At 42.5% G+C, this 27,704-nt stretch overlaps 1 protein-coding gene across 1 annotated transcript in view; it reads right to left on the bottom strand.

The window, feature by feature from the left end:
- Positions 1 to 8,378: 8,378 nt before the first annotated feature.
- The window catches only part of CD38 (CD38 molecule), a 38,591-nt gene continuing 19,265 nt past the window's right edge, over positions 8,379 to 27,704 (bottom strand). Inside the window, exons 3-8 of the mRNA XM_007119415.3 lie at positions 26,138 to 26,273; positions 17,867 to 17,952; positions 14,869 to 14,942; positions 12,592 to 12,684; positions 12,152 to 12,238; positions 8,379 to 8,574 (exon numbers count right to left, since the gene is read on the bottom strand). Of these exons, the coding sequence (XP_007119477.1) occupies positions 8,520 to 8,574; positions 12,152 to 12,238; positions 12,592 to 12,684; positions 14,869 to 14,942; positions 17,867 to 17,952; positions 26,138 to 26,273 (531 nt within the window). The 3' untranslated portion in view covers positions 8,379 to 8,519. The remainder of the gene's footprint in view (positions 8,575 to 12,151; positions 12,239 to 12,591; positions 12,685 to 14,868; positions 14,943 to 17,866; positions 17,953 to 26,137; positions 26,274 to 27,704) is intronic.

A 27,704-nucleotide genomic window follows, 5' to 3' on the forward strand; every position in this document is an offset into this window, starting at 1 on the left:
GGTGTTGGCCTGAGGGCCACATACGGGTTGCTTGGTTGGTTTGTTTTTCTGATACAAGTTTTTTTTAATTATTAATTTAAGATTTGGAAAATGTCACATAAGTCTGGATTCCTGGCTTCTCTTGAGGAACTGGAAGATCAGGTGACCTCAGGCCTGAGCTCCTGCCCGGCAACATTGGGCTGGAGGTGAGAGGTCACCACCGCCACCATAGAGGTCACCACAAGTCATGGGGGCATTTTACTCATTTGTGTTACCTGTTGACCCCTGCACACATTTGAGTCTGTGACTCCTTGCGTCCTCCAGCTCCTTCAATTTAGAAAAGACGAAAGAGTGACCCAGAGAGGTCTGGTGTACTTGCACAGGGTCATGGAGCTGGGATTGGCAGAGCTGGGTCTAAAACCCCAGGTTTTTCTTCCTGGGCCCCTTAGAATATGCTCTATGCCAAATGAGCACAAATGCTTTTATTGATGAATCAGGTGATTCCAAAGGCGTTCCCCTGTGAAACTTATTTATTTCAGTAGTCAGATCAAGCTTATTGTTACAAATGAATGCAGTGCTTTAAGGCAGAGCTAAATTATGACCTGTCTTACTCATCTCTGTGATTATAAGCACAATTTGGGGTCAGACCACACCTAACTCTGCCATTATCATGGGCAAATTTCTCACCTTTTTAATAATAGTTGTACAAACCACAAAGTGCAGTGGTGACAATTAAATGAAATATTTCATGTAAACTTCTCAGTATAGGGTCTGGAATATAGTAAGCGTTCAACATATGTTGTTGAATTAGGACCTCAGAGAAATTAAAATAAATATGGCAAAAATAGCAAAGTAGCTAAACAATTTTGCATCTGCAAATATGTATGAGTTCACAGTGATCCCATCAATTCAAATCCAACACCAGAGTGTTTTCTTTATCTTTACCACTTTATATATTCATTCTTTGTGATATTTCGTCTAACCTACAAAGCATGATATATGTCAATACAAACTTATTGATTAAAGTTCACAATTTAGGGACTTCCCTGGTGGTCCAGTGGTTAAGACTCCCTGCTTCCAATGCAGGGAGCGTGAGTTCCATCCCTGGTCGGGGAACTAAGATCTCATATGCTGCACAGCATGGTCAAAAAATTAATCAATATTTTAAAATACATTTTTTTAAGTTCAAGATTTATTTGTGGTTATTTACATCCTTAGAATATACCCCAATAATAGTGCACAGTCAGGATGTTATGTTCAAACAAAACTTGAATTAATCCCTTATGCTTGGGTGGTTGAGTTATCAATAAGATGTACAGTTGGGTCAATTTGCTGCTGTTTGTATTGATTTTAGAATCTCTTTTATGATTTAATTTCGGTTTTTAATATGTTATACTTGTTTCAACCAATAAGTACTATGTTACTGGGATTAAAGTAATGAAAAAGACAGAGTGTCTGTCTTCTAAAAGCTTAGAGGTGGTAGAGAAAACACACATGTAAACAGACCATTACTATAAACTGTGTCTTGGAGGTATGGATGGAGAGCTGAGAGGTTGTAGTGGTTTGACTGGTAGATAATGGGGACTGAATAAAGCTTGCTGAACAAATCAATGAATGATTGAATCAATGAACCAATTTTTCCTTTTATTTGTCCCCTCTAGACTATGAGTTCTTCAAGATGAGGACTCACCTAATTGATCTCTGTATCCCAGGGAGAGCCAGAATTGGTCCCAATCTATGCCTTTAGAATAAAAAGCAACCATTCTAGGGCCCTGCCTTCAGCACTAGGACTAAATTAATTCCATGAATGCCATATATTTCACTTGTCGGAGTAGTTGTCCCAGTTCCTCCCCTGCTGTCCCAGCACTTTCCCGCTCTTTTCTTTTTTTTTTATGGCTATTACATTTTAATATATATTAAATATTATTATTTTTTAACATCTTTATTAGAGTATAGTTGCTTTACAATGCTGTGTTAGTTTCTGCTCTATAACAAAGGGAATCAGCTATACGTATACATATATCCCCATATCTCCTCCCTCTTGCGTCTCCCTCCCACCCTCCCTATCCCACCCCTCTAGGTGGTCACAAAGCACTGAGCTGATTTCAGTCAAACTCATCACTTTCTTCACTTGTCTTCATTCTGTGGCTGGAAAACCATGTTCCTATTTTAAAATGGGGGTGGGGTGGGGTTGGGGAATACTATTCATTGAAAAAGAAAAAGAAGAAAATAATGGAGGGACTTCCCTGGTGGCGCAGTGGTTAAGAATCCACCTGTCAATGCAGGCGACACAGGTTCGATCCCTGGTCCGGGAAGATTCCACATGCCGCGGAGCAGCTAAGCCCATGTGCCACAACTACTGAGCCTGAGCTCTAAAGCCCGTGAGCCACATATGCTGAGCCCACGTGCTGCAACAACTGAAGCCTGCGCACCTAGAGCCCGTGCTTCGCAACAAGAGCCAAGCTGTGCGTGCCGAAGCTCGTGACTTCTGTGGCCCAGGGCCAAAGTCAAAAGACTCCCAGCAGCTAAGGGTGACCTGAGACCTAGTGGTTCCAAAGGGGCTTTTCTCCCTCCAGCAGTCAACTTGGATCTGATTATTCTACCCATTCCAGGAAATTCCCTGAAAGGCAGCTCTGTGGAACTGAACTGGGAGATTTCACAAAGGGAGATTTGTTCTTGCACCAAAGGCTCCAGTTAGCTACCTTATTTCTTCCCAGTCTTACCCTTTTCCAATGCCCTTTCAGTACAATATTCACCGGGAGGGAGCTTGTCCTTCTAGCACATTTTTTTTCTTCCAGCACTTTTGTCTTCTGATTTTATTCTAGCAAGGAGAGCTGCCCACCTTTACAGCCACCAGAGTAGTGGGTGGTCGGGAGAGCAGGGGCTTGGATTGGCAATGACAGCGGGGGTTGTTGAACTCTGGGTGGGCTTGGAGAATGAAAATTATAGTTCTTACATTCATGTTTGGGGGTCAGTGGCCATGTTGATACCTTTTGTCAATATCCAGCTTGCGATGGGAGCCAGCTCTTAGTGATAGGTCTTAGGAGGATCCCTAGCCCAGTCCTCTCAAGTGGGCAAGTATTGACCATCTAGGATGATTCAAAACTCACCTAGGATGAGAGAGAGTGAGGCTGACCCTGCTGATTGGCAAGAGGGCCATTCCCTACCCTGTTCTCCGTTGCCCACAGGGCCACGGGGTCTCAGCTTCCAAACCAAGTAGGCTCGTCAAGCAATTTCCTCCAGAATAAAAACAGGTTCTAACATTTTTTTGAATTTAAAAAACTAACCTTGATGGTGCTCTATGTGTTATGCACTCTTCTGAGAACTGTACATCTATTATCTCACTTAAAGCTTAAACAACCCAAAGAGATGGGCACAATTATCACCCCCATTTTACAGGTAGAGAAACTGAGCTCTGTTCTAAGCATTTTGCATGTGTCAGGCCCTAGAGATCAGACGGATCTGTATGACTGTCAACATGAGGCTAGCAGACCTGGGAGGCAGGTGCCATGCTCCGTGTGCTTCCACCATGTGCCATTCACTTCAGTTATTTCTACTCCCAGAAACAACAATGGCCACGTCTGACAGTGATAAAGCGACAACTGAGTGCCCTTAGGGCAAGAGCGACTCCTCTACCTGACCGGTCTGTGGAGTCATTTGGGGCGCTGCTCTTGACTAAGTGGCTTCCAAACTGTTCTCCTGCCCTCCCAGAGAACCTGTCAGCCTCTGAGATTCCCTAGAAAATGTATTTCCAGCCAGAGCTGTATTCAGCTGTTGCAGCTGAAGTCGCTGGTTGATACATGTGTACAACATGTGTTAGTTTTCTCTTCTCTGCAAGTCTGCATGGTGTATCAAGATTCTAAATGTTGTTTCACACTTGCATCCCTTATTAAGAATCACAAATTTCACTATGTCATCACATAGACTCTTGGAAAGTCTCAAGTGAGTTTTCTTAACAGAAGAAAGGTGTGTCATCATGTGATTCTCCAATCTGAGATTCTTGCTGGAAAGCAAACAGCACTATTCCTTCTTTGATGTCTCCGAGGACAAAGAGGAATGGGTGAGGGTTTTCAGGTCTTCAACAGACTGTGAGTTTGGACTCCTCTGGGCCCCTATCCCTTCCTCCCCCACTCACAAGGCATACCCAGGATGATGATCCATCCTCTCTCTTCCAGTTGCCCAACTCACTTGACCTTGGGGTGGGGTAGGTGAGAGGATGTGTTGCCTTTGGAAGTCCATCTCCATTTTTCAATTCTTCCTCCAAACCCATAGATAATTGTTGCAGGTTTTTTCCCAGCTTCATTGAGGTATGATTGACAAATAAATATATATTTGAGGTATACAATGTGATGTTTTGGTATATGTATACATTATGAAATGATTATCACAATTAAGCTAATTAACGTATTCATCATCTCACATAGTTATGTGTGTGTGTGCATGTGTGCGTGTGTGGTAAAGAAACTTGAGATCTACTCTCTTAGAAAATTTCAAATACACAGCACAGTATTGTTAACCTTCGTCACCATGTTGTACACTAGGTCTCCAGAACTTATTCTTCTTATAACCAAAACTTCACAACACCCTTTGACCAGCATCTCCCAGTTTCCCCCACCTGCCAGGCCCTGGTAACCACCATTCTACTTGCTGTTACTATTGATATAAATTTGACTTTCTTAGATTCCGCATATAAGTGAGGTCAAGCAGTATTTGCAGACACAATTGTTGTTAAAAGAATGATTCCGCAAAGTCCTTTATTACTCATTTATTATTTTTACAGTATAACTCATTTATATCTGTTATAAATATATTCCAAACTGGAGATTCACAGATGTTAATGAACTTGCTCACTGGGTCACTTGTCTCTTAATCCCACTACCTTGTGCTGTTTGCACTTTGATTAAAGGATGAAAAAGGCAATGTGAACCCATGTGAATCAAGTTCAAGGATAAATGCTGTCAGGGACCAATTCCAACCCTTCTGTGCTTTGTGTGTGTGATCTGAGGGCCAGCCAACCACTGCCTCTTGGGGTAGCAACTGACTCCCTGATGGATTTATAAAAAACACATATTAAAATGATGACTCATGTAGTAAAAATAAATTGCTTCATTATTTTTAAAAAACTGTGAGAAAAATGTTAGGTTAACATTGCATTTATAAAATGCCTCTTAAAGTTATACTCTAGGTTTACTTTAACATTTTACTTCATACAATTTTAATTTGCCATACAGAACATTTATCTATATACATAAGTACTTGCCTTTTTTTTTTTTTTTTTTTTTTTTTGCGGTATGCGGGCCTCCCACTCTTGTGGCCTCTCCCGTTGTGGAGCACAAGCTCCGGAGGCGCAGGCTCAGCAGCCATGGCTCACGGGCCCAGCCGCTCCGCGGCATGTGGCATCCTCCCGGACCAGGGCACGAACCCGCGTCCCCTGCATCGGCAGGCGGACTCTCAACCACTGCGCCACCAGGGAAGCCCCCAATACTTGCCTTTTAAAAACCCACAAAAACAGAGTCATTCTGTGCAGTACAGATTCTACCTGAGATGCTCAAGTCACAGTCTTAGGAGTTGTTCTCAGGAGGAATGGGATGCCAGGAAGTAAGTCAACGTGGCTCCTGCTGCATCCCTTCCAATGGGAGTGTGCACTTCTGGGTTGAGCTTGTTTCCAACAAGAGCTAAAACGCACAGAAAGCTGTCAAGCCAAAGAAAGAATGTGTTTTGCCAAAATATTTGATATATACTTGGCTTTGTCTGCCAGGTATATAAGAGACACAGATGTGGCATAAACAGGTCAACATACTCAGTGACATGGGGCTAAAGAAAGACTCACTGAATGCAGCATCACTGTGGATTGAGAGACACTGCTTTTTGTAACACAAAAGTGTGTGTACACATACACACACTTATACATATATATGTATGTATGTGTATCCTTTCAAGTATCAGAACTGTATCTGAAAGTGTGCCTCAAATATTATAAGGTCATAAACCATTACAGAAGGAAAATAGAGAGCCTTTAGGAGTTGGAAAAGGGAAATTAGGCTCTGGGTCATTCCCATACTCAGCCTTTGAGTGAGTATGATGGTGGGTACAAGTTGGCATAGTAAGAGGATTTCCTAGAGCAAACAAGAATAAAGTGGGGAGACAGGGCATAGCAGGTTTATGAGTAAAATATGAGGTTCATAAGCAATCAATAATTCAGTAGAGATGTCACTTACAAGAAGAGGGATATGGAAGATCTATTTAGATATGTAGGCCAGAAAGTCCTTAGGGCTAGAGGTGGTGCATGGTCAATGGCAAAGGTGCAAAATTGGAACTACAGAGAGAGCGGCGGCAGGGATGAAACATCATGGTAATGAAGATACAAAGGTGTTGCAAGAAGAAAATAGCACCTCAGCCCCCAGCCACCTCCGGGGCTCCTCAGGGCTCTCTGCAGCATCGTGTGAAGCCTCGGGACCAGCCTCCTCTTTGGTCTCCACCAGCTTTGACCTTAAACACTTAAATGAGTCTTCTTGGGGGAAGATTCTCACAAATTGATTTTTACTAAATCCATTTCACCTTTGAAAGGGGACATAAAGAACAAAATTTTCCTAACACAGGGAGCCACTTCATGGGGTATCCTGGTGAACAGGAAGGTACGTTAAAGGATCCAGAACTCGACAAGCAACCCCAACAATAAGGCAGAGTCTTGAGAAGAAAACAGTCAGGTTACCCAGTGGATTAGCAGGGAGCTATTTCTGAAGACATTCTGCAGGTAGGCAGGAGGCAAGCCTGAACCTTAATCAGAACTGGTCCCTAGCATCCATTCTCATGTCCAGCCAAGAGTACATCCCACAAGGATGTGCCTAAGTGGAGAACAGGCTGTAGCTGTAAGGGCTGCTGAAGGAAACAGGATTGTCAACCAGGGGCAGGCAGAAAGGAGCCAGCCTTGGTTGAGTGATTTCTTACATATGAGACACTATGCTAGACTGTCCATTTTTGTCATCTTTTTTAGTTCTTACCACATTTTGATGAGGGTAAGTTTATAATCCTTATTTAAGCGACAAAGAAGCTGAAGTTCAGAGAGGTTAGGTACTTCATTCTAGATCACAGAATGATGCCAAAATATGAACCCAGAATTGTCTGACTCCAACATTTATGCTGTTTTCAACAAACCTAGTGGGTTCCCTGAAGGATTCTCAAGTTAGCTTATTAATTCTTCACTCAATGCATCTATGTTTTAACCAAAAAAACTAGAAAATCTCCAGATGTTTAAAAATTAAGCAACACATTTTGAAATAACAATTAAATCAGAAAATATTTTTAACTAAATGATAATGAAAAGAGACATATCCAAGAATTTTAAGAGCTGCAGCTAAAGCAGCACTCAGAGAAAAATTTATAGTGCTAAAATGTACATATAAGAAAAGAAAATGGACTGAAAAATCAATGATCTAAACTTCCATCTTAAGAAGCTGAATAAAGAAACCCAAAGAGATTAGAAGGAATATCTATATCTCTAATAATAAAGAGAAAAGCAAAACCCAAATAAGTAGAAAGAGAAAATCAACAAAGTTAAAGGTTGGTTCTTTGAAAGAGTAGTAAAAGTGATAATCCCCAAGCAAGACTAATCAAGTAAAATTCAAGTGAGAAATAAATTGTCACATCAGGAACAAATCTATATATTTTAACTGCCTCCTACATAAATAAGACACTGAGAATGAGGAGGAGAAGGAAGAGGAAGAGGACAAAAAAAGTATCTGTTTTGAAGCCATCCAGAAAATCACATTTCAGATTCTATTGTATTTAATTTATCCAACATGCATTTATTGGAAGAGAACATAAGGGCTGTCCGTCTGGTTTTACCAGTCTAGAAAGAGAGAGCACATGAATTTTGGAGTTGAATAAAGCTGAGTTCAAATTCATTCTCTACCTTGAACTAAATGTATGATTTTGGGAAAAGTATATAAACTCTCTGATCTTCCTTTTTCTCATTTGACAAATGGGGGATAATAATATCAACCTCATAGGGCTATTGGAAGGATTAGAGGTAAAGCACCAAGCATGTGGGTAGCTCATATCCTACAGAATATTTTTCCCAACATGATCCATAACCACGGCATTTATAGTTTATCTGTAGGAAGGTACAAAAATATATCCTGAGACAAGGTCATTCATTTGGAAATGTAACCTTTTCTGAAAAGTCTGGGCATTTACTTTTCTTGACCTGCCAATAAGAGAGGCTTGGAGTGGTAATTCTTCTATGGAAAGGATGTTACCAACATATTAATAACATAAAGCATCATATGAAAATTAAAATGAAATAATATAAAATTTCCACTCTAATTTTATACAATAATTAATTTTTCTTGACTATTAGGAAATTGAAATAAAAACTATGCCAATAACATAAGTATTTTAAGACTTTAGAGGAAAAGGCTCCCATCTCCAGTGTTGAAATTATGACAGAGAATTCCCCCGAATCCTCAGCTTTCCACCAGCATGTCTCCTGAGTCGTGCATTTTGATGTATACTGCAGGGCCTCAAGCACGCAGACTGGCTCATCTGCAAGATGACTCCTCAGGCTTTTTCACACACTGAAGAAACTTGACAGAGCTATGACGAGAAAGGAAAAAAGGAGATCAAGGGGCAGTACAATACGCCTATGGTCAACTCACCAATGAAAGAAGCCCCTTTGTTAACAACAAAACTACGCATGGACCACTTAGCATCCACACAAGTTTCTTTCCTGCAGTGACAACAAGGAGAAAGGTCAAGTCCAAGAGTGAATGACTGAAAGTACAGCCCAATTTAGCTTCATTTCACTTGTAAAGCCATAGAAATAAATAACTGATGTTTGATGATAATATGTGGCGATGAAAATGTCTGGCTCACACACGTCACAGATATGTGCTATGAATGTCAGCTGATAGTCAGGAAGCAGCAACCTAAGAGGAGGGACCTCCATATTTTCTGTTGAGGATTTACTTTCTCTTCAGAAACTTCCTGAGGAAGTGTTGGGTCTAAGCGCCAGGCAGCAAGAGGTCATAGACTCTCTGGGAGATGGCTGGTGGCCATCAGCAAAAGGACCACAATCCTTGGCACAGAAAGAATCCTAGATAAGTATTAGCAGGTGAATGACTCTCACCTTCATAAAAATCAAATAACAAAGCAACAGGGTCCAATGGGAGTGGTTAGCACATGGAGGAGAGGGGTGGATAGCGGGGTAAGTGGTTCCTTAAATTGCAGCTGAATCTGATTTTGCTACATGTGAGTCAAGAAAGAGAGCGAGAGGCTTAGAAGCAGCTACCAGTACCCCTGGATTTCTAGGATAGGCCATCTCAGGCTCGTCTCTAGCCAACTGTCATGACCAGTTGGGTATAGTGGCTCTAAGTAGAGAGTCAAGCCATTCTCACCAATACAGTGATCTGAGATTCCCCACATGAATACATTCTAGGAGGGAAAAGTATCTTCTTCCTTAAGGAAATAATGCTTCAGAAAAGGAATCTTTAGAGGACTATTTAGGATTTTTGAAGCCACCTTTGCTTTACAGTAAATGAGAATAGGAAGACATTTCTTAATTAGTTTCTCATTTATTGGGAATTCAGTTTCGGTAAAGGAGCAGCAATTGTGCTGTTAAGATAATCTCTATCCAATAATATATAAATAACCACATCCAATGTTCCAATAAAATGGACACACTTGTGATGTGTGTTGGATAACACACATGTGTGTTGGATATCCAACACAATGTGTTGGATAACACATTGAGGATAGAGACAGAGTATCTTGAAATAACATAAAAGGAGAAATGCACCTTTAGGGTTTTTTAATATGCCACTAGGGCACACTAGCCAGAAAAAGCATTCTGACTATTTGCTATTTTTAAAGTAATCCAAAAAGTAGTCTTTTAACTCCACTGGTTAAAACATATCTTAAGAAATTCTGGGGACGTCCCTGGTGGCGCAATGGTTGGGAATCCGCCCGCCAATGCAGGGGACACGGGTTCAATCCCTGGTCCGGGAACATCCTACATGCCACAGAGCAACTAAGCCCGTGAGCCACGACTACTGAGCCTGCGCTCTAGAGCCCATGAACCACAAATACTGAAGCCCGCACGCCTAGAGCCCATGCTCTGCAACAAGAGAAGCCACCACAGTGAGAAGCCCGCGCAAGGAGGGAGCCCGCGCACAGCAACGAAGACCCAATGCAGACAAAAATTTAAAAAATAAAAAATAAGAAAATCTGTGTATATTTTATAAAACTGAGTGTGTGTGTGGAAAAAATGACTTTAAGGATATACAGCCATATGTGAATCGTGTTTGGCTCTGAGTAGTGGGATTTATTAAAAGGTAATAGAATCAGTAGAAGGTCTAATCCATCTAAATGTAATTACAATTCTGTTTGCTTGTTAAAAAAATCACACTGAAACAGCGGGACAAATTTGGCTAAATTGGAAAGTATGTTTGGGATGGAGTGATTTAAACTATAGTCTACATCTATATCCATGACATTTACTTTGGGCTCCCCTAGAGACAAGCAGCTTTCAAAGCCGCAGAACTCTTAGATACAACAAGGGCTCCTGGTAATTCAAGGAGGCATGCCGCGTATATCATGACCTCATGGTTGGAGAAGAACAACAGTGATTTCAAATATGATCCCTAAGTTTAGGGTCACATGAGCTGGTGCTCTGAGTGACAGGTGCTGGCTTACAAATCACTTCTTCCTAGGTGGGCCACTATACAAGTCCAGGTGGGAAGGTATGCTTAATTATTCTTCCCAGGTGGAGAATGAATGAGCTTACCCAGAGCCTGAAGTTTGGGCCATTCATAAAAAAATGGGGAATGCTTAATGTAACAAAAGAGATAAAAGAGTGTTGGGGATGACTCATCTACATTCCCAATCTTGTCCTAGGTTTTAGCATTCCATTTTCTCAATGCAGAGTATCTTTGAGTAACTTAACCTGGTCAGATGTTTGCCATGTTTCTTTTATAGTTGTTCCTTTGTTCTGTTTATTTTCCCATCTAACTGCTGTAGAAGGCTTCTGTTATTTTCTGGCAGTTTCCAGAGAAAAACCAACTGACTGATGGGGAATTCAGGTCATTTGAGAGACAAAGGCCTCAGTGAATGTTCTTTGAATCTGTCCTTCTGTTTTTCTGACATGGTTGGTGGGAAAGGGAGGTGATAGGGAAGTGATGGGAAAAGTATCCTAACGTTTCAGCTTCTACATTCTTTAAGAAAAGTTTTCTCTCTGCATCTGTCTTGTTCCAAGCTATCACATATGGGAAAATTTCCAAAGATGCTTTTAGCAAAGATCCCTGTCTATATTAAGTATTGGCCACAACTTCTTAAAAATAGTGAGGGGAGAGGGGTTCCAGTTTTGATAACAGAGTTGCAGGTGACTTTAAAAATATATACTTGGGGCTTCCCTGGTGGCGCAGTGGTTGAGAGTCCGCCTGCCGATGCAGGGGACACGGGTTCATGCCCCGGTCTGGGAAGATCCCACATGCCGCGGAGCGGCTGGGCTCGTGAGCCATGGCCGCTGAGCCTCCGCGTCCGGAGCCTGTGCTCCGCAACGGGAGAGGCCACAACAGTGAGAGGCATGCGTAACACACAAAATAAATAAATAAATAAATAAAAATTAAAAAAAAATATATATATATACCTATCTGTAATTTAAACTTTTCTCCAATAAACATGTATTACTAGTAAGTATTTTTTTTTAAGATTTTACATTTTTTCATTAGAAAATGATAAAGCTTGGTAAACTGCCATTTGGCAACTTACCAAGTGTTAGGCATCTACACTGAGACCCAACTAAAGAAACCTCACCTGCAAAATTATGCCAAGTCACAAGGATTTTATAAATCCTTTGCATATGGCAAAACGTGCTTCTACTCCTCTGAAAGCTAGGAGTTCTGGGTCAGGCCTCTCATGTGGGAAACCAGGAAAGATGCCCTCAAAGTCTGGGTCAGCTTTACAGGAAAGTAACTGCTTGAGTCAGGTGTGGAAGGAAGAGGAAGAGGAGGGAAGGTGGACAGCAGAAGGCCACTGGCTGGAAACACCTTCTGGGCTGAGCTGGGGGAAGAGCAGAGTTCACCATAGGTCACCCCCCAGATCACCATCAAGGCGCAAGGGAAGATGCCTATGGATGGCAAGACAGCCATTTCTTCTTCAAGAAGACATCAATTACCTGTATGTACCCTGGCAAGTAAATTTGATATTCCTTTGCTTTATAATCCATCTCAGATCATTTATGGAGGAACCCGAGCATGAGTCACTGGGGAAAAAAAGAAGAAAGTGTTAAAATAACAAGAGCTCACAAACATTTCCTGAGTCTCTTGGTTTCTTCCAGGTAGCAGGCCCTGGTCAAGGCCCTGGGGTAAAGAGGTGAAGCAGAGGTAGCTTCTAAGAGCTCACAGGTCATCAGGGGAGCCAAAGGTGTGAACTAGGTAGATACCTACCATGGAAATAAAATTAAGAGACTGTTGAAATGGGGTGAATGTAGAGTAAGGCCCCATTCATTTCCTGAGCCAGGCCTTTCTCAATGCATTCCTGTGACTGTGGATTCTTTCATGGACTGATTCCTGAAATAACCCTGAGAATATATGGGTACAAGGTAGTAACATATACCTGGGAAGTTTTCCAAGGTCATGGATCACCCAAGCCTGTAGCGTATGAACCTTCATTGGATTCAAGTTATGGACTTCCACACGTCCAAAAGTGCTAAGACAGAAGAGACAAAGAACATTGTTAACCCCAGACTAAATTTTTCAGGCATCCACAGTCCCTGTGAAAAGCCAGCAGGCGGGTGCCATTGGTTAGAACTTACCCTTTGGATGTGATCCATGATTTGCATTAAAATCAGGCATCTTTACTCATTCAGTGTGACCCTAAATGAGTAAGATTCTCAAAAGAAGATTCTTAACCTGTACATTGATGTTGATTCTTTAAGTACTTGCTATTCCAAGAGTGGGCCTTAGACCAACGTAATGAGCTCATTAGACCTGCAGAATCTCTGCCCACCACCACCTGCTGAATCAGAACCTGCAGCCGAACAATCGCCAGGTGATCTACTCACTCTTTGAGTTTGAGAAGCACATCGTTGAAAGACCCCGATGTCCTGCTCTAACCCCAGCCTTAAACTCTCCGCATTAGTCTCTACCACTCCTGTTACAAGTACTTGGATCCCTAATATCAGATTACAAAATTCTGGAATGTTAACACTTGTACCCCAAAGCCTACAAGGTTGGGGTCAGGAGAAGACAGAAGGACAAATGTTTCTTGGTGGAATTAAACATTAAAAAAGGAGAGAAGGAAAATTAATTTGGGGCACCTGGAGTGCCTGGGGCACATTAATATATGCCCTCCTCCTCTCAGTCAGACTTCTCCAGGGAAAGACTGAAGAAGAGAGACTGGAAAGGTAATCAACGTGGTAGAAACTGTAAGTACAGAAGGGGGTTAGAGAAGGAAGGCATGAGTGTGACCAGAGTCAGTGGTTAAAGGAGTGGATGTGGAATCTAGAAAAATGGTACAGATAAACTTATTTACAAAGCAGAAATAGAGTCACAGAAGTAGAGAACAAACTTATGGTTACCAAGCGGGGAAAGGTGGGATGGGACGAACTGGGAGATTGGGACTGACATATATACACTACTATGTATAAAATAGATAACTAATGAGAACCTACTGTATAGCACAGGGTGCTCTACTCAGTGCTCTGTGGTGACCTAAATGGGAAGGAAATCCAAAAAAGAGTGGGTATATTTATATGTATAACTGATTCACTTTGCTGTACAGCAGAAACTAACACAACATTGTAAAGCAACTATACTCTAATAAAAATTCATTAAAAATATGGGATTTCCCTAGTGGCACAGTGGTTAAGAATCTGCCTGCCAATGCAGGGGACACAGGTTTGAGCCCTGGTCCGGGAAGATCCTACATGCCACAGAGCAACAAAGCCCGTGCGCCACAACTACTGAGCCCGCATGCCACAACTACTGAAGCCTGCATGCCTAGAGCCCGTGCTCCGCAACAAGAGAAGCCACTGCAATGAGAAGCCCGTGCACCGCAATGAAGAGTAGCCCCCGCTCGCCACAACTAGGGAAAGCCCGCGCAGCAACGAAGACCCAACGCAGCCAAAGATAAATTAAGTAATTTTTAAAAATTAATAAAAAACATAAAAAACAAAGGAGAGGACAATAACTGATACTCATCCAGCACTTTCTCTGTCAGGCACAGGGCTCAGCATTTTTCGTACATTATCCCAGTTAATCTTCATATCACCATCACCTCCTCAGGTACATACATACTACAGGGGCCCTGCTAAGGTCACATAGGTAAGATGTCATGACCCCTGGAGTCCCCGCTTTTAACCACTATAATAAACCGCTGACACTGTCTGCAAAGAGGTAATGAAGGTCAAACACCCAGCAGAGCTCCTGCTGTTCCCCATAGTAGACTTACTGCTGACTTGGGATTCATACCATCCAGGGAGGAGAGAGGAGTCGGGCAGATCTTCGTGGATGGTAAGACTTTAGACAGTCAGAACGAAGGAGGGGCCAGGTCATATGGGGGAGCAGTGTGAACAAAGGTGGAAAATGGGCAGGATGGAGTGTCATGGGAGAGAGAGCTGAGAAGATTATAGCAGGCGTCGTAAAGCCAGGAGGAGGAGCTGGACACGTGCAAGGACCATTAGGACTTTTGGAGGATTTTAAACAATGGAGAAACCAGACAAAAGTGTTGACTTAGAAAGACAAAGCTCTCCATAGAATACAAACATTTTACCTTTTTTAGCCCAGATTCAGTACCGACCTTCAACATGAAAAGCATATTCTTCTAAAGATGAAGTAGCCAATAGGAGACTGTGCTATAACCCTTACAAATAAGACGCAAAGAAATAAGCACCTTTTTCTGTCAAAGGCGTTACTGATGGATCCGTTGAGCAGCACCCGGGCCAAACCACAGGCATTTTCTGCAAACTGAAAAACAAAAACACCATTGCTCAGCATGCAAACTTAAGTGCCACGCCCCAGCAGTTCCATCCCAAACAGCTCTTAGCATCACCTGGTGAAGGAGGAACTGGCCTGTATGGCTCTAGCTTGGTCAGGCCAGATCTGTGTAATTTTCATCACAAGCCATTGAAAGGATTATGCTTCCCATGAGAGTTCTGGAAGCAGTTGCTCCAATCTGTGTCTGAACAATGAAGTTCAACATCATCACTGCTAAATTGGTGGTTCAGAAGGTGGAAGTCCAGGGACCTCCCTGGCAGTCTAGGGGTTAAGACTCAGTGCTTCCAATGCAGCGGGTGTGGGTTCGATCCCTGGTCAGGGAATTAAGATCCTACATGCTGCGCAGTGCGGCCAAAAAAAAAAAAAGAGAAAAAAAAAGGTGGAAGTCCAGATGAGTAAGACAACATAATCACTGAAGGAGGAAGGTAAAAGCACTTTCTTGGGGCCATGCACTGTAGACACTGCACATTTCATTTAGTGGGAGCAGAGTACACACTTAAGGAGTAAAAGAAATGAAGAAAGAAAAACGAAAAAACTGTGGAGAGATTGTGACACTGAAGCCTGCAAAGGCATAAAGAGAAATGGGGAATGAATGAGTGGTGGATATTTTTGAGAAAGGGGTTTTATTCCGCTGGAATCTTCCCTAGGCACTGGGGAAAACAAGATGAACAAAACTAAGCAATATACTTGTTTCCTCCAGGAGGCCCATCCAGATCCCTGGGACTAGCTCAGGTCTCCTTCACACATTATACAACTATACCACATTGTGAGGTTGAGCTTAACGTGGGGTTAGCCACCGGTGCTGAGAGTTCTGGGAGAGCTGTGAACCTGGCTGTCCCGCTTGCCAGTGCAGTGCTGGAGCCTCGCAGCTAGGGCACGGCACAGAGTGGGCGCCCAGGGAGAGTCCACGCACGGAGAAGAGGCAAGGAGGGAAAGGGGAGGCAAGAAGTCCAAATACTCTGCGATGGAGAGTATGGAACAACGCAGGACAACAGAAGCCAAGTCCTGAAGGATGAATCGGATTCTGCCGGCTAGAGGTCGAGGCAGACGCAAACCAAAAGGCCCAGGAGCTTGCGAGAGGAGTGATGTTTGGGGGAAAACTTCAGTGGATGCTGAAGCTGGGTAGATTAGTTAGTTCACAGAGGGCCATGAGTGCTTTGCCAAGGAATCTGGCCTTTACTCTGCGGGAGATAAAACACTACTGAACAACTGGAATGGGAATTGTGAAAATCCTGTGCGGTGTCGGTCTTTCCCCTGGGGGTGATGAGCAGAGGACAGAGGCCCGATTACTATCAATCATAAGTGCTAACCCAACAGAATGGGTGCCAAGCACTAACCCTGCCCTATGTAAGTCTCAGCAGCCCCCGCAGAGTAAATCTTGGGTCAGTTTGCCCCAAGGTCATGTCACTTAGAAGCAAGGAAATGAGACCGGGGCGGGGGGGTGGAGGGGGCCCCTCCGTCTCATTTCCTTTCCGGAGGGGATCCAAACCACCAAGCAGCACTGCCTCTGGTGTCAGAAAAAGAAAAGATCAAGTCGGATGAAAGAAGCCCATTTACACCCATCTATCTATGAGAACTTGGCCAAGATAAAGGTGCAGTCTCAGGGGAGCTCACAATGGTAGAGCGCCTTCCTTCATTTTCCTGTGCTCCTGGCCCCAAGGACAGTGTGAGGAACACAAGTAGGTGCTTGACACATGCAAAATGTGACTTGGCTTTCAACATTTTCAGCAACAGCACTGCCACCCAACAGATCATAGAGTGGTAACATAAATAGAAACTATTCTCAGAAAAAGCAAACAACGACAACCAAAAACTCTGCAGTGCCTCTGATTTTCACAGCACATAGTAGGTGCTCTACAAATATTTGTTAAAGGAATGCATTCAGGTAAACCATACCCGGGTTTATCTGAATCTCCTTAAGGTAGGTGAGGCTCTCAGCTCTGCTACTCACTAGCCCATTGACTTTGAATGAGTCACTTAACCTCTTAAGTTTCTCACCTGGAACATGGACATTTGTACCTTCTCGGGCCACCTGTTGTGATGACCAAACGAAATGACACAACTGGCCCAGGACTTGTCATGAATATGCACTTAACATACGTGAGTTCTCACTTCACCCAGCTCCTCCGATGTCTGAGTTTAATTTTGGAGAATTCTAAGTAGTGTAGTTTCATTTTCTCCCGTGTTTTCCATTCATTTCTTTTCTTTCTTCCTTTCTTTCCCTTTTTTTCTCTAGTCCACTTACAAATAAGCAACTTACAAGAAAAATAAGTATGCACAAAGGCAGCTTAGAGTGAGGTCAGAAATAGATAGCGGGGAGGATGGTATTTCCCAGCCTGGATTCTGGACCTGGAGTCAGACAATTTGGATAAACACCCAGATCTGCCACTTACTGTGTACATTTAGTAAAATGCTTATTTACCTGCACCTCCATTTTGTCACCTATAAAATGGATGTGATACTCATGGTGCCTACTTCATAGGGTTCCGGTGAGGATGAAAGGTTTTAATCCATGTAAAGACCTGAGGACTGTGCCTGGCACACAGTAAACGGTCTGCAAATGTAGATTATTAAGACTGTCCCAGGAACCTAAGATTGGCCAATACCTGGATCAGAGGATTTAAAAAACCCAGAGATGCCAGGCAACCAAAGCCAAAAAATGGGGAAGAGCAAGAAGTCTTCAAATAGATCCCAGCGACCTTCCACGAATGCCCACAAATTACACATGAAAATATTCTGGCATGTGCTTATGAACATTTTTCTGAGGAAAGAATACTAAACTTCTGTTTCTAAAAGGATCTGTGACCCAAAGTGAGTTAAAACCAACCACTTACTGGATGACCTCTTAAGCTCTTTGGTCTCCAAGATTCTAGAATTTCACTTGTGGTACTTACCCTTTTGGACAGCAAGTCCCAGAATACAGAAACAAAGTTGTTGCTGCAGTCTTTCTTCCAGTGTGGACAAGATTGATAGTTCATTTCTAAAAGACATAGTTTACAGAAAAGTAATTTAAGTGGAAAAGAAAAGGTATAATTGATCTCTGTTCTTCACGGGCTATTGGATCACAGTGGAGCTGCTTTCCAGTGGCATCACTGCCAAGATGGAGGATGGAGAATGGACACATCTCAACCCAATTTAACTAAGTGCCCCCTGAATCCCTTCCAAGTCCTTACCTTACCCTCCAAATCCCAGACAGGAACACAGTGACCAGCTTTGAGTCACCATTCTGGGAAATTACAGCAAAAGTTCATCTGACAGAGACAAGCCCCCCCGTATCATTCCCACTTCCAGGAAGAATTAGAGATTTCCTCCCCCACCACCTTCTGTCTCCACACCCTTAGGCTCAGATGCCCTCAGAGTCTTTCTACACTCGCCCCATCCAGACAGGCTCAGCTGTCAGTGAAGAACCACAGACATAAGGCATGAACACATAGTGTCTGTGCTACTTCTTCCAAGGATATCTGCTTTAATGCACCAGCATTTAGTTTTTTAATTTTTTTTTTTTTTTTTTTTTTTTTGCGGTACGTGGGCCTCTCACCATTGTGGCCTCTCCCGTTGCAGATCACAGGCTCCAGACACGCAGGCTCAGCGGCCATGGCTCACGGGCCTAGCCGCTCCGTGGCATGTGGGATCTTCCCGGACCGTGGCACAAACCCGCGTGCCCTGCATCGGCAGGCGGGCTTTCAACCACTGCGCCACCAGGGAAGCCCTATTTTTAAAATTTTTTTATCGAGGTATAATTGACAAATAAAATTGTAAGATACTTAAATGGTACAGTGTAAAGATTTGATATGCATACACATTCTGAAAAGATTCTTCATCAAGTTAATTAATATGTCTATCACCTCATATTCTTTTTTTTAAACATCTTTATTGGAGTATAATTGCTTTACAATGGTGTGTTATTTTCTGCTTTATAACAAAGTGAATCAGTTATACATATACATATGTTCCTATATCTCTTCCCTCTTGCGTCTTCCCTCCCTCCCACCCTCCCTATCCAACCCCTCTAGGTGGTCACAAACCACCGAGCTGATCCCCCTGTGCCATGCCCCTGCTTCCCACTAGCTATCTATTTTACATTTGGTAGTGTATATATGTCCATGCCACTCTCTCACTTTGTCACAGCTTACCCTTTCCCCTCCCCGTGTCCTCAAATCCATTCTCTAGTAGGTCTGTGTCTTTATTCCCGTCTTACCCCTAGGTTCTGCATGACCTTTTTTTTTTTCCTTAAATTCCATATATATGTGTTAGCATACAGTATTTGTTTTTCTCTTTCTGACTTAACTTCACTCTGTATGACAGACTCTAGGTCCATCCACCTCACTACAAATAACTCAATTTCGTTTCTTTTTATGGCTGAGTAATATTCCATTGTATATATGTGCCACATCTTCTTTATCCATTCATCTGATGATGGACACTTAGGTTGCTTCCACCTCCTGGCTATTGTAAATAGAGCCGCAATGAACATTTTGGTACATGACTCTTTTTGAATTATGGTTTTCTCAGGGTATATGCCCAGTAGTGGGATTGCTGGGTTGTATGGTAGTTCTATTTGTAGTGGGTTTTTTTGTGTGTGTGTGTGTGTTTTTTTTGCGGTACACGGGCCTCTCACTGTTGTGGCCTCTCCCGTTGCGGAGCACAGGCTCCGGACTGTTCTCCATAGTGGCTGTGTCAATTTACATTCCCACCAACAGTGCAAGAGGGTTCGCTTTTCTCCACACCCTCTCCAGCATTTATTGTTTCTAGATTTTTTGATGATGGCCATTCTGACCGGTGTGAGATGATATCTCATTGTAGTCTTGATTTGCATTTCTCTAATGATTAATGATGTTGAGCATCCTTTCATGTGTTTGTTGGCAATCTGTATATCTTTGGAGAAATGTCTATTTAGTTCTCTGCCCATTTTTGGATTGGGTTGTTTGTTCTTTAATGAGAACTTTGAAGTTCTACTCTCTTAGCAAATTTCAATTATACAATACAGAGTTAACACTTATAGTCACCATGTTACACCTTAGATCCTCAGATCTTATCTGTCTCATAAATGAAAATTTGTACCCTTTTACCAACTTCTCCCTATTTCCTCCACTTTCCAGCCTCTGGAAACCACTTACCTACTATGTTTTTATGAGTTCCACCTTTTCTTTTTCGGATTCCACATATAAGTGATACCATGCAGTATCTGTCTTTTTCTGTCTGATTTATTTCACTTAGCATAACGTCCTCCGGTTTCACAGTGCTGTCACAAATGATGGGATTTCCTTCTTTTTAAAGGTTGAATAATATTCCGTTTGTGTGTGTATTTATATATATATATACATACATATATACATACATATATGTACATACATATATATACACATACATATTCATATACACATATATGTACATACATATATACATATATATGTATGTGTATATATATATATATATATATATATATATATGTATCACATTTGCTTTACCCATTGCATTTGACTACACAAATATTTATTGAGTGTTAGGCCCTGGAGATAGAGAGATGAATTAGATAAAGGCCTGCCTTCAGAGGCCACATAATCTACTATAATCAAATAAATCAGAGAAAGAGCAACTTGGGTTGGGGGTGGCGTGCAGCACCGTGCGGGAAGGTTGATGTTGAACTTGGTTTTGAAGGATGAATAGAAGTCTTCAGACAGACGAGCTAGAGAAAGGGGCTCCATGCCGAGAGAGCATGTGCAAAGGCACCGGGTTTAGATTTGTACTGCTAGAGTAGAAGGGATGAGGAGGGGATTGATGGAAGGTGAGGCATATGAAAGACAAAGGCCAGGCCATGCCAAGGAATTCAGAGGCAAACAGAGCTATTTGGGTTTTAAGTAAGAGACAGAAACAATTCCACTGTGGTGGGGAGACGGAGGCTGACCTAAAGGGGTCAGGGGTGAGCAGTTAGGATCCGACAACAGTCCAGCAAGAAAGGAGGGGGCATCAGTGATCTGGATTCAGGCAGTTGTTAACAGGCACAGGAAAGAAAGGATGAACTGCTAGTTAAGTGACTAGGTTGGTGACAGATTGGGTATGGCAGAGGAGGATTGAGTGAGAATGAAGGCAGAGTCTGGGATTGTCTCACCTCAGCCTTGCATCATCAAGCAGGTAGGGGAAGTGCGGGGTGAGAAGCCCTGGAACCCTTTCTTGTGTCCCAGAAGTCAGGCATGCGGCAGCCACCTATTTCCTCTGTGGGTATGTGTACAGCTGACCCTGCACGAATACCCATCTTTCTACTTCCATTTTGTTATAGGTTGAATCGTGTACCCCCAAAAGATATGTTGAAGTCCTAACCCCCAGTACCTGGGAATGTGATCTTTTTTTTGGAAAAGGGTGCTTGCAGATGTAATCAGGTCAAAATGAGATCATTAGGGTGGGAGGGTCCTAATCCAATAAGACGGATGTCCTTATAAGAAACGGAAGTTTGGTCACAGAGACAGACAAGCACAAAGGGAAGGCTCTGTGAAGATGCACAGGGAGAAGACAGCCATGTGAAGACGGAGGCAGGAACCGGCGTGAACCAAGGAACACCAAGGGTCGCCAGCAAACACCACAAGCTAGAAGAGGCAAAGGACTCTCCCCTGGAGCTTTCAGAGAGATCACGGCCCAGCCAACACCTTGATCTAGGACTACTAGCCTCCAGAACCGTGAGAAAATAAATTTCTATTGTTTGAATGCCACCCAGTATGTGGTACTTCGTTACGGCAGCCGCAGGAAGCTAATATAACCACAGATGTGGGCTTGACTGCCAATGACCAGAAAGAAAGTTCTAGATGAGAAACACTTCCGGGGATGAGGAAGTAATCCTGGGAGTTTTTATAATAATTAAATGCATTAAAACCAAAACAGCACAAATTAGAAAAAAAATTCCATGTACAGATGTAAATAATTACTGCGGAGGGCTTCCCTGAATGCCACCCAGTATGTGGTACTTCGTTACGGCAGCCGCAGGAAGCTAATATAACCAGAGACGTGGGCTTGACTGCCAATGACCAGAAAGAAAGTTCTAGATCAGAAGCACTTCCGGGGATGAGGAAGTAATCCTGGGAGTTTTTATAATAATTAAATTCATTAAAACCAAAACAGCACAAATTAGAAAAAAAATTCCATGTACAGATGTAAATAATTACTACGGAGGGCTTCCCTTCCCTGGTGGCGCATTGGTTGAGAATATGCCTGCCAATGCAGGGGACACGGGTTCGAGCCCTGGTCTGGGAAGATCCCACATGCCGAGGAGCAACTAGGCCCGTGAGCCACAACTACTGAGCCTGCGCGTCTGGAGCCTGTGCGCCGCCACAAGAGAGGCCGCAATAGTTAGATTAAAACCAAAACAGCACAAATTAGAAAAAAAATTCCATGTACAGATGTAAATAATTACTACGGAGGGCTTCCCTTCCCTGGTGGCGCATTGGTTGAGAATATGCCTGCCAATGCAGGGGACACGGGTTCGAGCCCTGGTCTGGGAAGATCCCACATGCCGAGGAGCAACTAGGCCCGTGAGCCACAACTACTGAGCCTGCGCGTCTGGAGCCTGTGCGCCGCAACAAGAGAGGCCGCAATAGTTAGAGGCCCGCGCACCGCGATGAAGAGTGGCCCCTGCTTGCCGCAACTAGAGAAAGCCCTGGCACAGAAACAAAGACCCGACACAGCCAAAAATAAATAAAAATAAATAAATTAATTAAAAAAATAATAATAATAATAATTACTGCGGAGTCAAAAGATAAATTTGAATCATCTCCAATAGAGGCAAAAATGTTGCCGAGGATGAAATGAACATAATTTTGTAAGGTGCTACAAGGGTGCCCCTGTTCATAGGTTTTCATGAACATAAAGCTCTTTTATCCTCACAACCATATCTGGAGAGAAGTCTCTGAGTTTCACCTCCCCTCTCCCCACAAGGATGCTCCCCCTTGCCACCTGCCCATTAAATAAAATTTGAAAGTCACAGAGAAAAAGAAAAGGAGAGAAATTTTACAATAAAGTAAGAGAAATTAAGTATATAAAAAAGCAGAGTAAGAAGTTAAAAAAAAGAGAGATTAGAAGGTTATAACAGAAACTATGACTTTCATAATAAAACAAATAAACAAGGCAAAACTAAGGTAGGAAAAAATTAAGGAAAAAGTGTTTAAGCCAGACAATAGAACAATTAAAATATAAAATCAATAAAAATTGAGGCCAAAGGAGAAGGAAGTAGACTGAATAAAACAACCTATACAGGATTCAGTTGAAAAGAAATCAAAAATAAAGACCTCTAAAAGGTAAACTGATGAGAACTAGATTTTTTAATTTCTCCAATCTTTTCTAAGAACGAACTGGCATGGTATATTGAAAAATAAAACTAAAAGCAAGGGCTTCCCTGGTGGCGCAGTGGTTGCGCGTCCGCCTGCCGATGCAGGGGAACCGGGTTCGCGCCCCGGTTTGGGAGGATCCCACATGCCGCGGAGCGGCTGGGCCCGTGAGCCATGGCCGCTGAGCCTGCGCGTCCGGAGCCTGTGCTCCGCAACGGGAGAGGCCACAACAGTGTGAGGCCCGTGTACCACAAAAAAAAAAAAACAAAAAACTAAAAGCAAAGTTTACAGGAAATACATTTATAAGCTAAAAGGGTTAAATGAATGACCTTGAAAAGCTAACTTGCAATAAGGGAAATTTAAAAAGGAAAGCAAGAAATATGGCAAAAACTATAAAAGTTAACCAAAAAGAGAAAAAAGAGTAAATGGAGAGATATATTTATATGCCATATTTCTAGGGGGAAAGAGTCTGGATTAAAGATTAATTGAAAAGTTACAACATAAAAACACTAGATGAAAATATAGAAAACTCTCCAATCTTGAGTAAGAAAAATTTAAGCAAAATATGAAACCCAACAGCCAAATAGGAAAGGATAGACAGATTTATTGCATTTCTGTGTGGCAAAAGACAATATAAACAGTATTAGAAGAAAAACAGAAACTGAGAAAAATAGATTTGCCACCTTTGTGCCAGAAAACAGGCAGGATGACACGTGGTTAAGAACACGAGTTCTCCAGCCAGTAATCGTGAGTCTCTCCCAGCTCTGCTACTCACTAGGCGGCAACTTACTTAACAGCCCTGTGCCTCAGACTCCTCCTCTGTACAATGAGATCATCACAGGGGCTGTGAAGGATTAAATGAGTGAATATTCATACAGCACATAGAACAACGGCCCACAAGTAGTAGCTACTATTGTTAATTTATATTGAACTTCTATAAATAAGAAAATAATAGACATCCCAATAAAAAGGATTAATATATACGAACTGCCAGTTTACAATAGAAATAGAAATATCCACCATTAAATATACAAATATACTCAGCTTCACAGTAAAAGAAATGCAAAAATAAGCCAAGGTATTATTTCTTTATCAAAATGGCAAGACATTTTAACGTATTAATGTCCAGCGTTGGTGAGGGTCTGGGTGAACAGATTATCTCCTATATTTTGAGAGTATAAATTGTTACCACCTTTTGAATAACAATTTGTCAGTTTCCACCACACTTTATTCCACACTGAAATTCCACCCGTAGACATTTATCTTTCAGAAATACTTCCACAAGCATGCCTGTGTGTGTGTGCACGCATGTGCGTGTACAAAAGTGCTCCTTGCAATGGGGGTTGTAACAGCAAAAACATCTGAAAAACCTAAATGTCCATCAATCGGAGGTTGTTCAAATAAATTATGATATGTCCATAGAGCACATAAGATGAGGCCTTTTAAAAAAATATGGCTGTATTTATACCTACGAATGTTAAATGAATAAAGCAAGTTGCAAAAGAGTATGTGTACATTTCAAATATACAGACTATCCCCGACTTGCGATGCTTGGGTTTAGGATTTTTCAACTTTTTGACGGTGTGAAAGCGATATGCTTTCAGTAGAAACCATAATTTGAATTTTGAATTTTGATCTTTTCTCAGAGTGGTGACATGGGGTCTGATCCTCTCTCGTGATGCTGGGCGGTGGCAGTGAGCCACAGCTCCCAGTCAGCCACGGCAGCTGGAGGGTAAATAACCAAGACACATACAACCGCTCTACACCCAGACAACCATTCTGCTTTTCACTTTCAGTACAGTATTCAACAAATAACATAAGCTATTCAACACCTTATAAAATAGGCTTTGCGTTAGGTGATTTTGCCCAACTATAGGCTAATGGAAGTGTTCTGAGTACATTTAAGGTAGGCTAGGCTAAGCTACCATGTTCAGCAGGCTAGATGGATTAAACGCGTTCTTGACTTATGATATTTTCAACTTACGATGGGTTTATGGGGACATAAGGAAGATCTGTATGTATTTATACGAGCGCAGGGAAATGCAGGGTATGTACCAAATTGTTGACAACAGTCCCCCTTTGGGAAGGAGCATGAAAATTGAGGAGTGGGGGAAATGGACTTTTTACTTTGATGCATTTCTGTATATGCAAGTATTTTTCGATTAAGATTACATCTTTTTTGCAATTGGAAATAATGCAAATCTGGGTTGAAGAAGCTACTACAATAAGTTTTTTTTAATAGTCAAAAGCAATAAAAATAAGAATAAAACTATATAAAGTGAAAATATCCACATTATAAATAAAAAGAGAAAGAAAAAAAGAAGTGAAATGAGCGCAATCGGGCTTTCTCAGTAGAAAACATCTTCCCACAGTGAGGTGTTCTGGGTCTTTCTGGGCAAGGAAGGTGACCTCTGATCAACGGTAAAGTCACACACTGGCCCTAGACACAGAGAAGCCCAGCATGTGGTCCCTACAGCTGTTCTGTGGAACAAGGACTTTGGCCTGGTTCCCTCGGAGGCCTCATTCTGTTCTAGAATTCTTCGGTCCTGAATGATGCCCTTATAGAAAGTAAAACACCAACAATTCAGAAGCAGGCTACTCTTGCAATCAGAAAGGAGGGAATCAGGAAGCACGAACAGCCCTAAACTCTGAAGTCAATTTTTCCAGAAAACATGAGTTGGTCTACAGAATGCTGTTTTACATGAGCCTGAGTTGTCATGAAGGGTATAGATGCCACCAGGGTGGGCACCTGTGGCTCCTTCCTCCACACTGATCTTCTGGGATCCCTAGCAGAGCTCACGGCTCCTGCACCCTGCACGTCCCCAGGCGACCCCAAATGGACCAGATCCTCACCATAAGAGCCTGCATCACTGCACCAGCTAAGGTCATCCGCAATGTAACCCAGCAGTGTGTCTTCCAGGGTGAACATCTCTCGCTGGACCTTCGTGTACTGATGCGCCAACTCCTTTGTTTTGCTCCAAAAGACTGCCTAAGAGAGAATAAACACAATCTATTATTGAGATCAATTTACTAAGTCAAAAAGACCCCACCGAATTTGCATCTTTTTAAATGAAAGAAAACATAGGAAACATCAGAATAAATCACCTATAGTAAGAGTAGGTGTTGCGGGTTTCACGATCTCTGTGTGTGAGAATGAGAGAGAGTACACGTGTGGAGGGTGTGTATGTGTGTGTGTGTGTGTGTGTGTTCTCTAGGTCACGATGTAAAATGAAGTTATTATTCTGGATTGCAGGGAAAACAGTCTGATTCTTTTTTATGGCTGAGTAGTATTGCATGGTGTGTGTGTGTGTGTGTGTGTGTGTGTGTGTGTTCTCTAGGTCACGATGTAAAATGAAGTTATTATTCTGGATTGCAGGGAAAACAGTCTGAAAGCCACTGATCAAAATCTTATAATAAACCTAAGCTCCAAACACATCTCGGGGAGGCTTTAGGTAGTTCCAAATTCCTAAAGTTCTCGGCAAAACAATTTTTTCTAAGTGCTATGTTCTGGGAGAAGTGCCCTTTGAGTCTTTTTTTTTTTTTGCCGCTCCGCGGCATGTGGGATCCTCCCAGACCGGGGCGCGAACCCGGTTCCCCTGCATCGGCAGGCGGACGCGCAACCACTGTGCCACCAGGGAAGCCCCCCTTTGAGTCTTAAACATCTCCATAACCCCTGCTTTTTTTCCCGAAAACTCCCCTATCCCCTTACAAAAAAAGGAAAAGAACAAATACAGTGAGTTTTTGCAGGGTGCCTTGTAAAGGTGCAGAAAGTCAAATTTCAGAACAATCTTCTGGATCTATTCATTCTTAGTAGGAGGCAGTGGAGGTTTGAAGCCGGGGCCCTGGAGTCATGCTGCCTTATGAAATCCAGCATCACTGCTCACTGGCTGTCTGACCTTGGACAACCAAAGAATTGCTAAGCCTCACATTCCCCATCTGTAAAAGGTATCGATAATAATTGTAAGGAACTCCTGAGATGCTGAGATGAAATGAGACAATGCAAATAAGGTGTTTGTCCCGTGTCTGTGGCCAGTCACTTATTCAGCCAGTGTCCCCTGGTGATGATTTACCAGCAGCTACTCTGTGTTGGGCTTTGGGCTTGGTGTACCCACCGGAGCTCCAGAGTCGCTCCAGCTCTAACAGTGGGAGGAGACTGTAATTTGTGGTTGTCTTAAGGGCTTCGTGAAGATGATTCTGGGCACATTGAATTTTCACCTTCAACACTGACTTTAGAAAAGATGCACTCCATTACAGACCTTTTCCAGTATAATTAATGTATTAAAACCCAGGCCTCTATGGCTCTAAATCTTGGGCCATTTACATTTCAACTGGTCACTTTCAAGACCATCAAACTTGAGTAATCACCGATCGCCTAAACTTGCCAAGCCTCAGTTTTCTCTCTAGTGAAATGGGATTGCTG

Source organism: Physeter macrocephalus, chromosome 7 (assembly GCF_002837175.3).
Source record: "Physeter macrocephalus isolate SW-GA chromosome 7, ASM283717v5, whole genome shotgun sequence".
NCBI lineage: Eukaryota > Metazoa > Chordata > Mammalia > Artiodactyla > Physeteridae > Physeter > Physeter macrocephalus.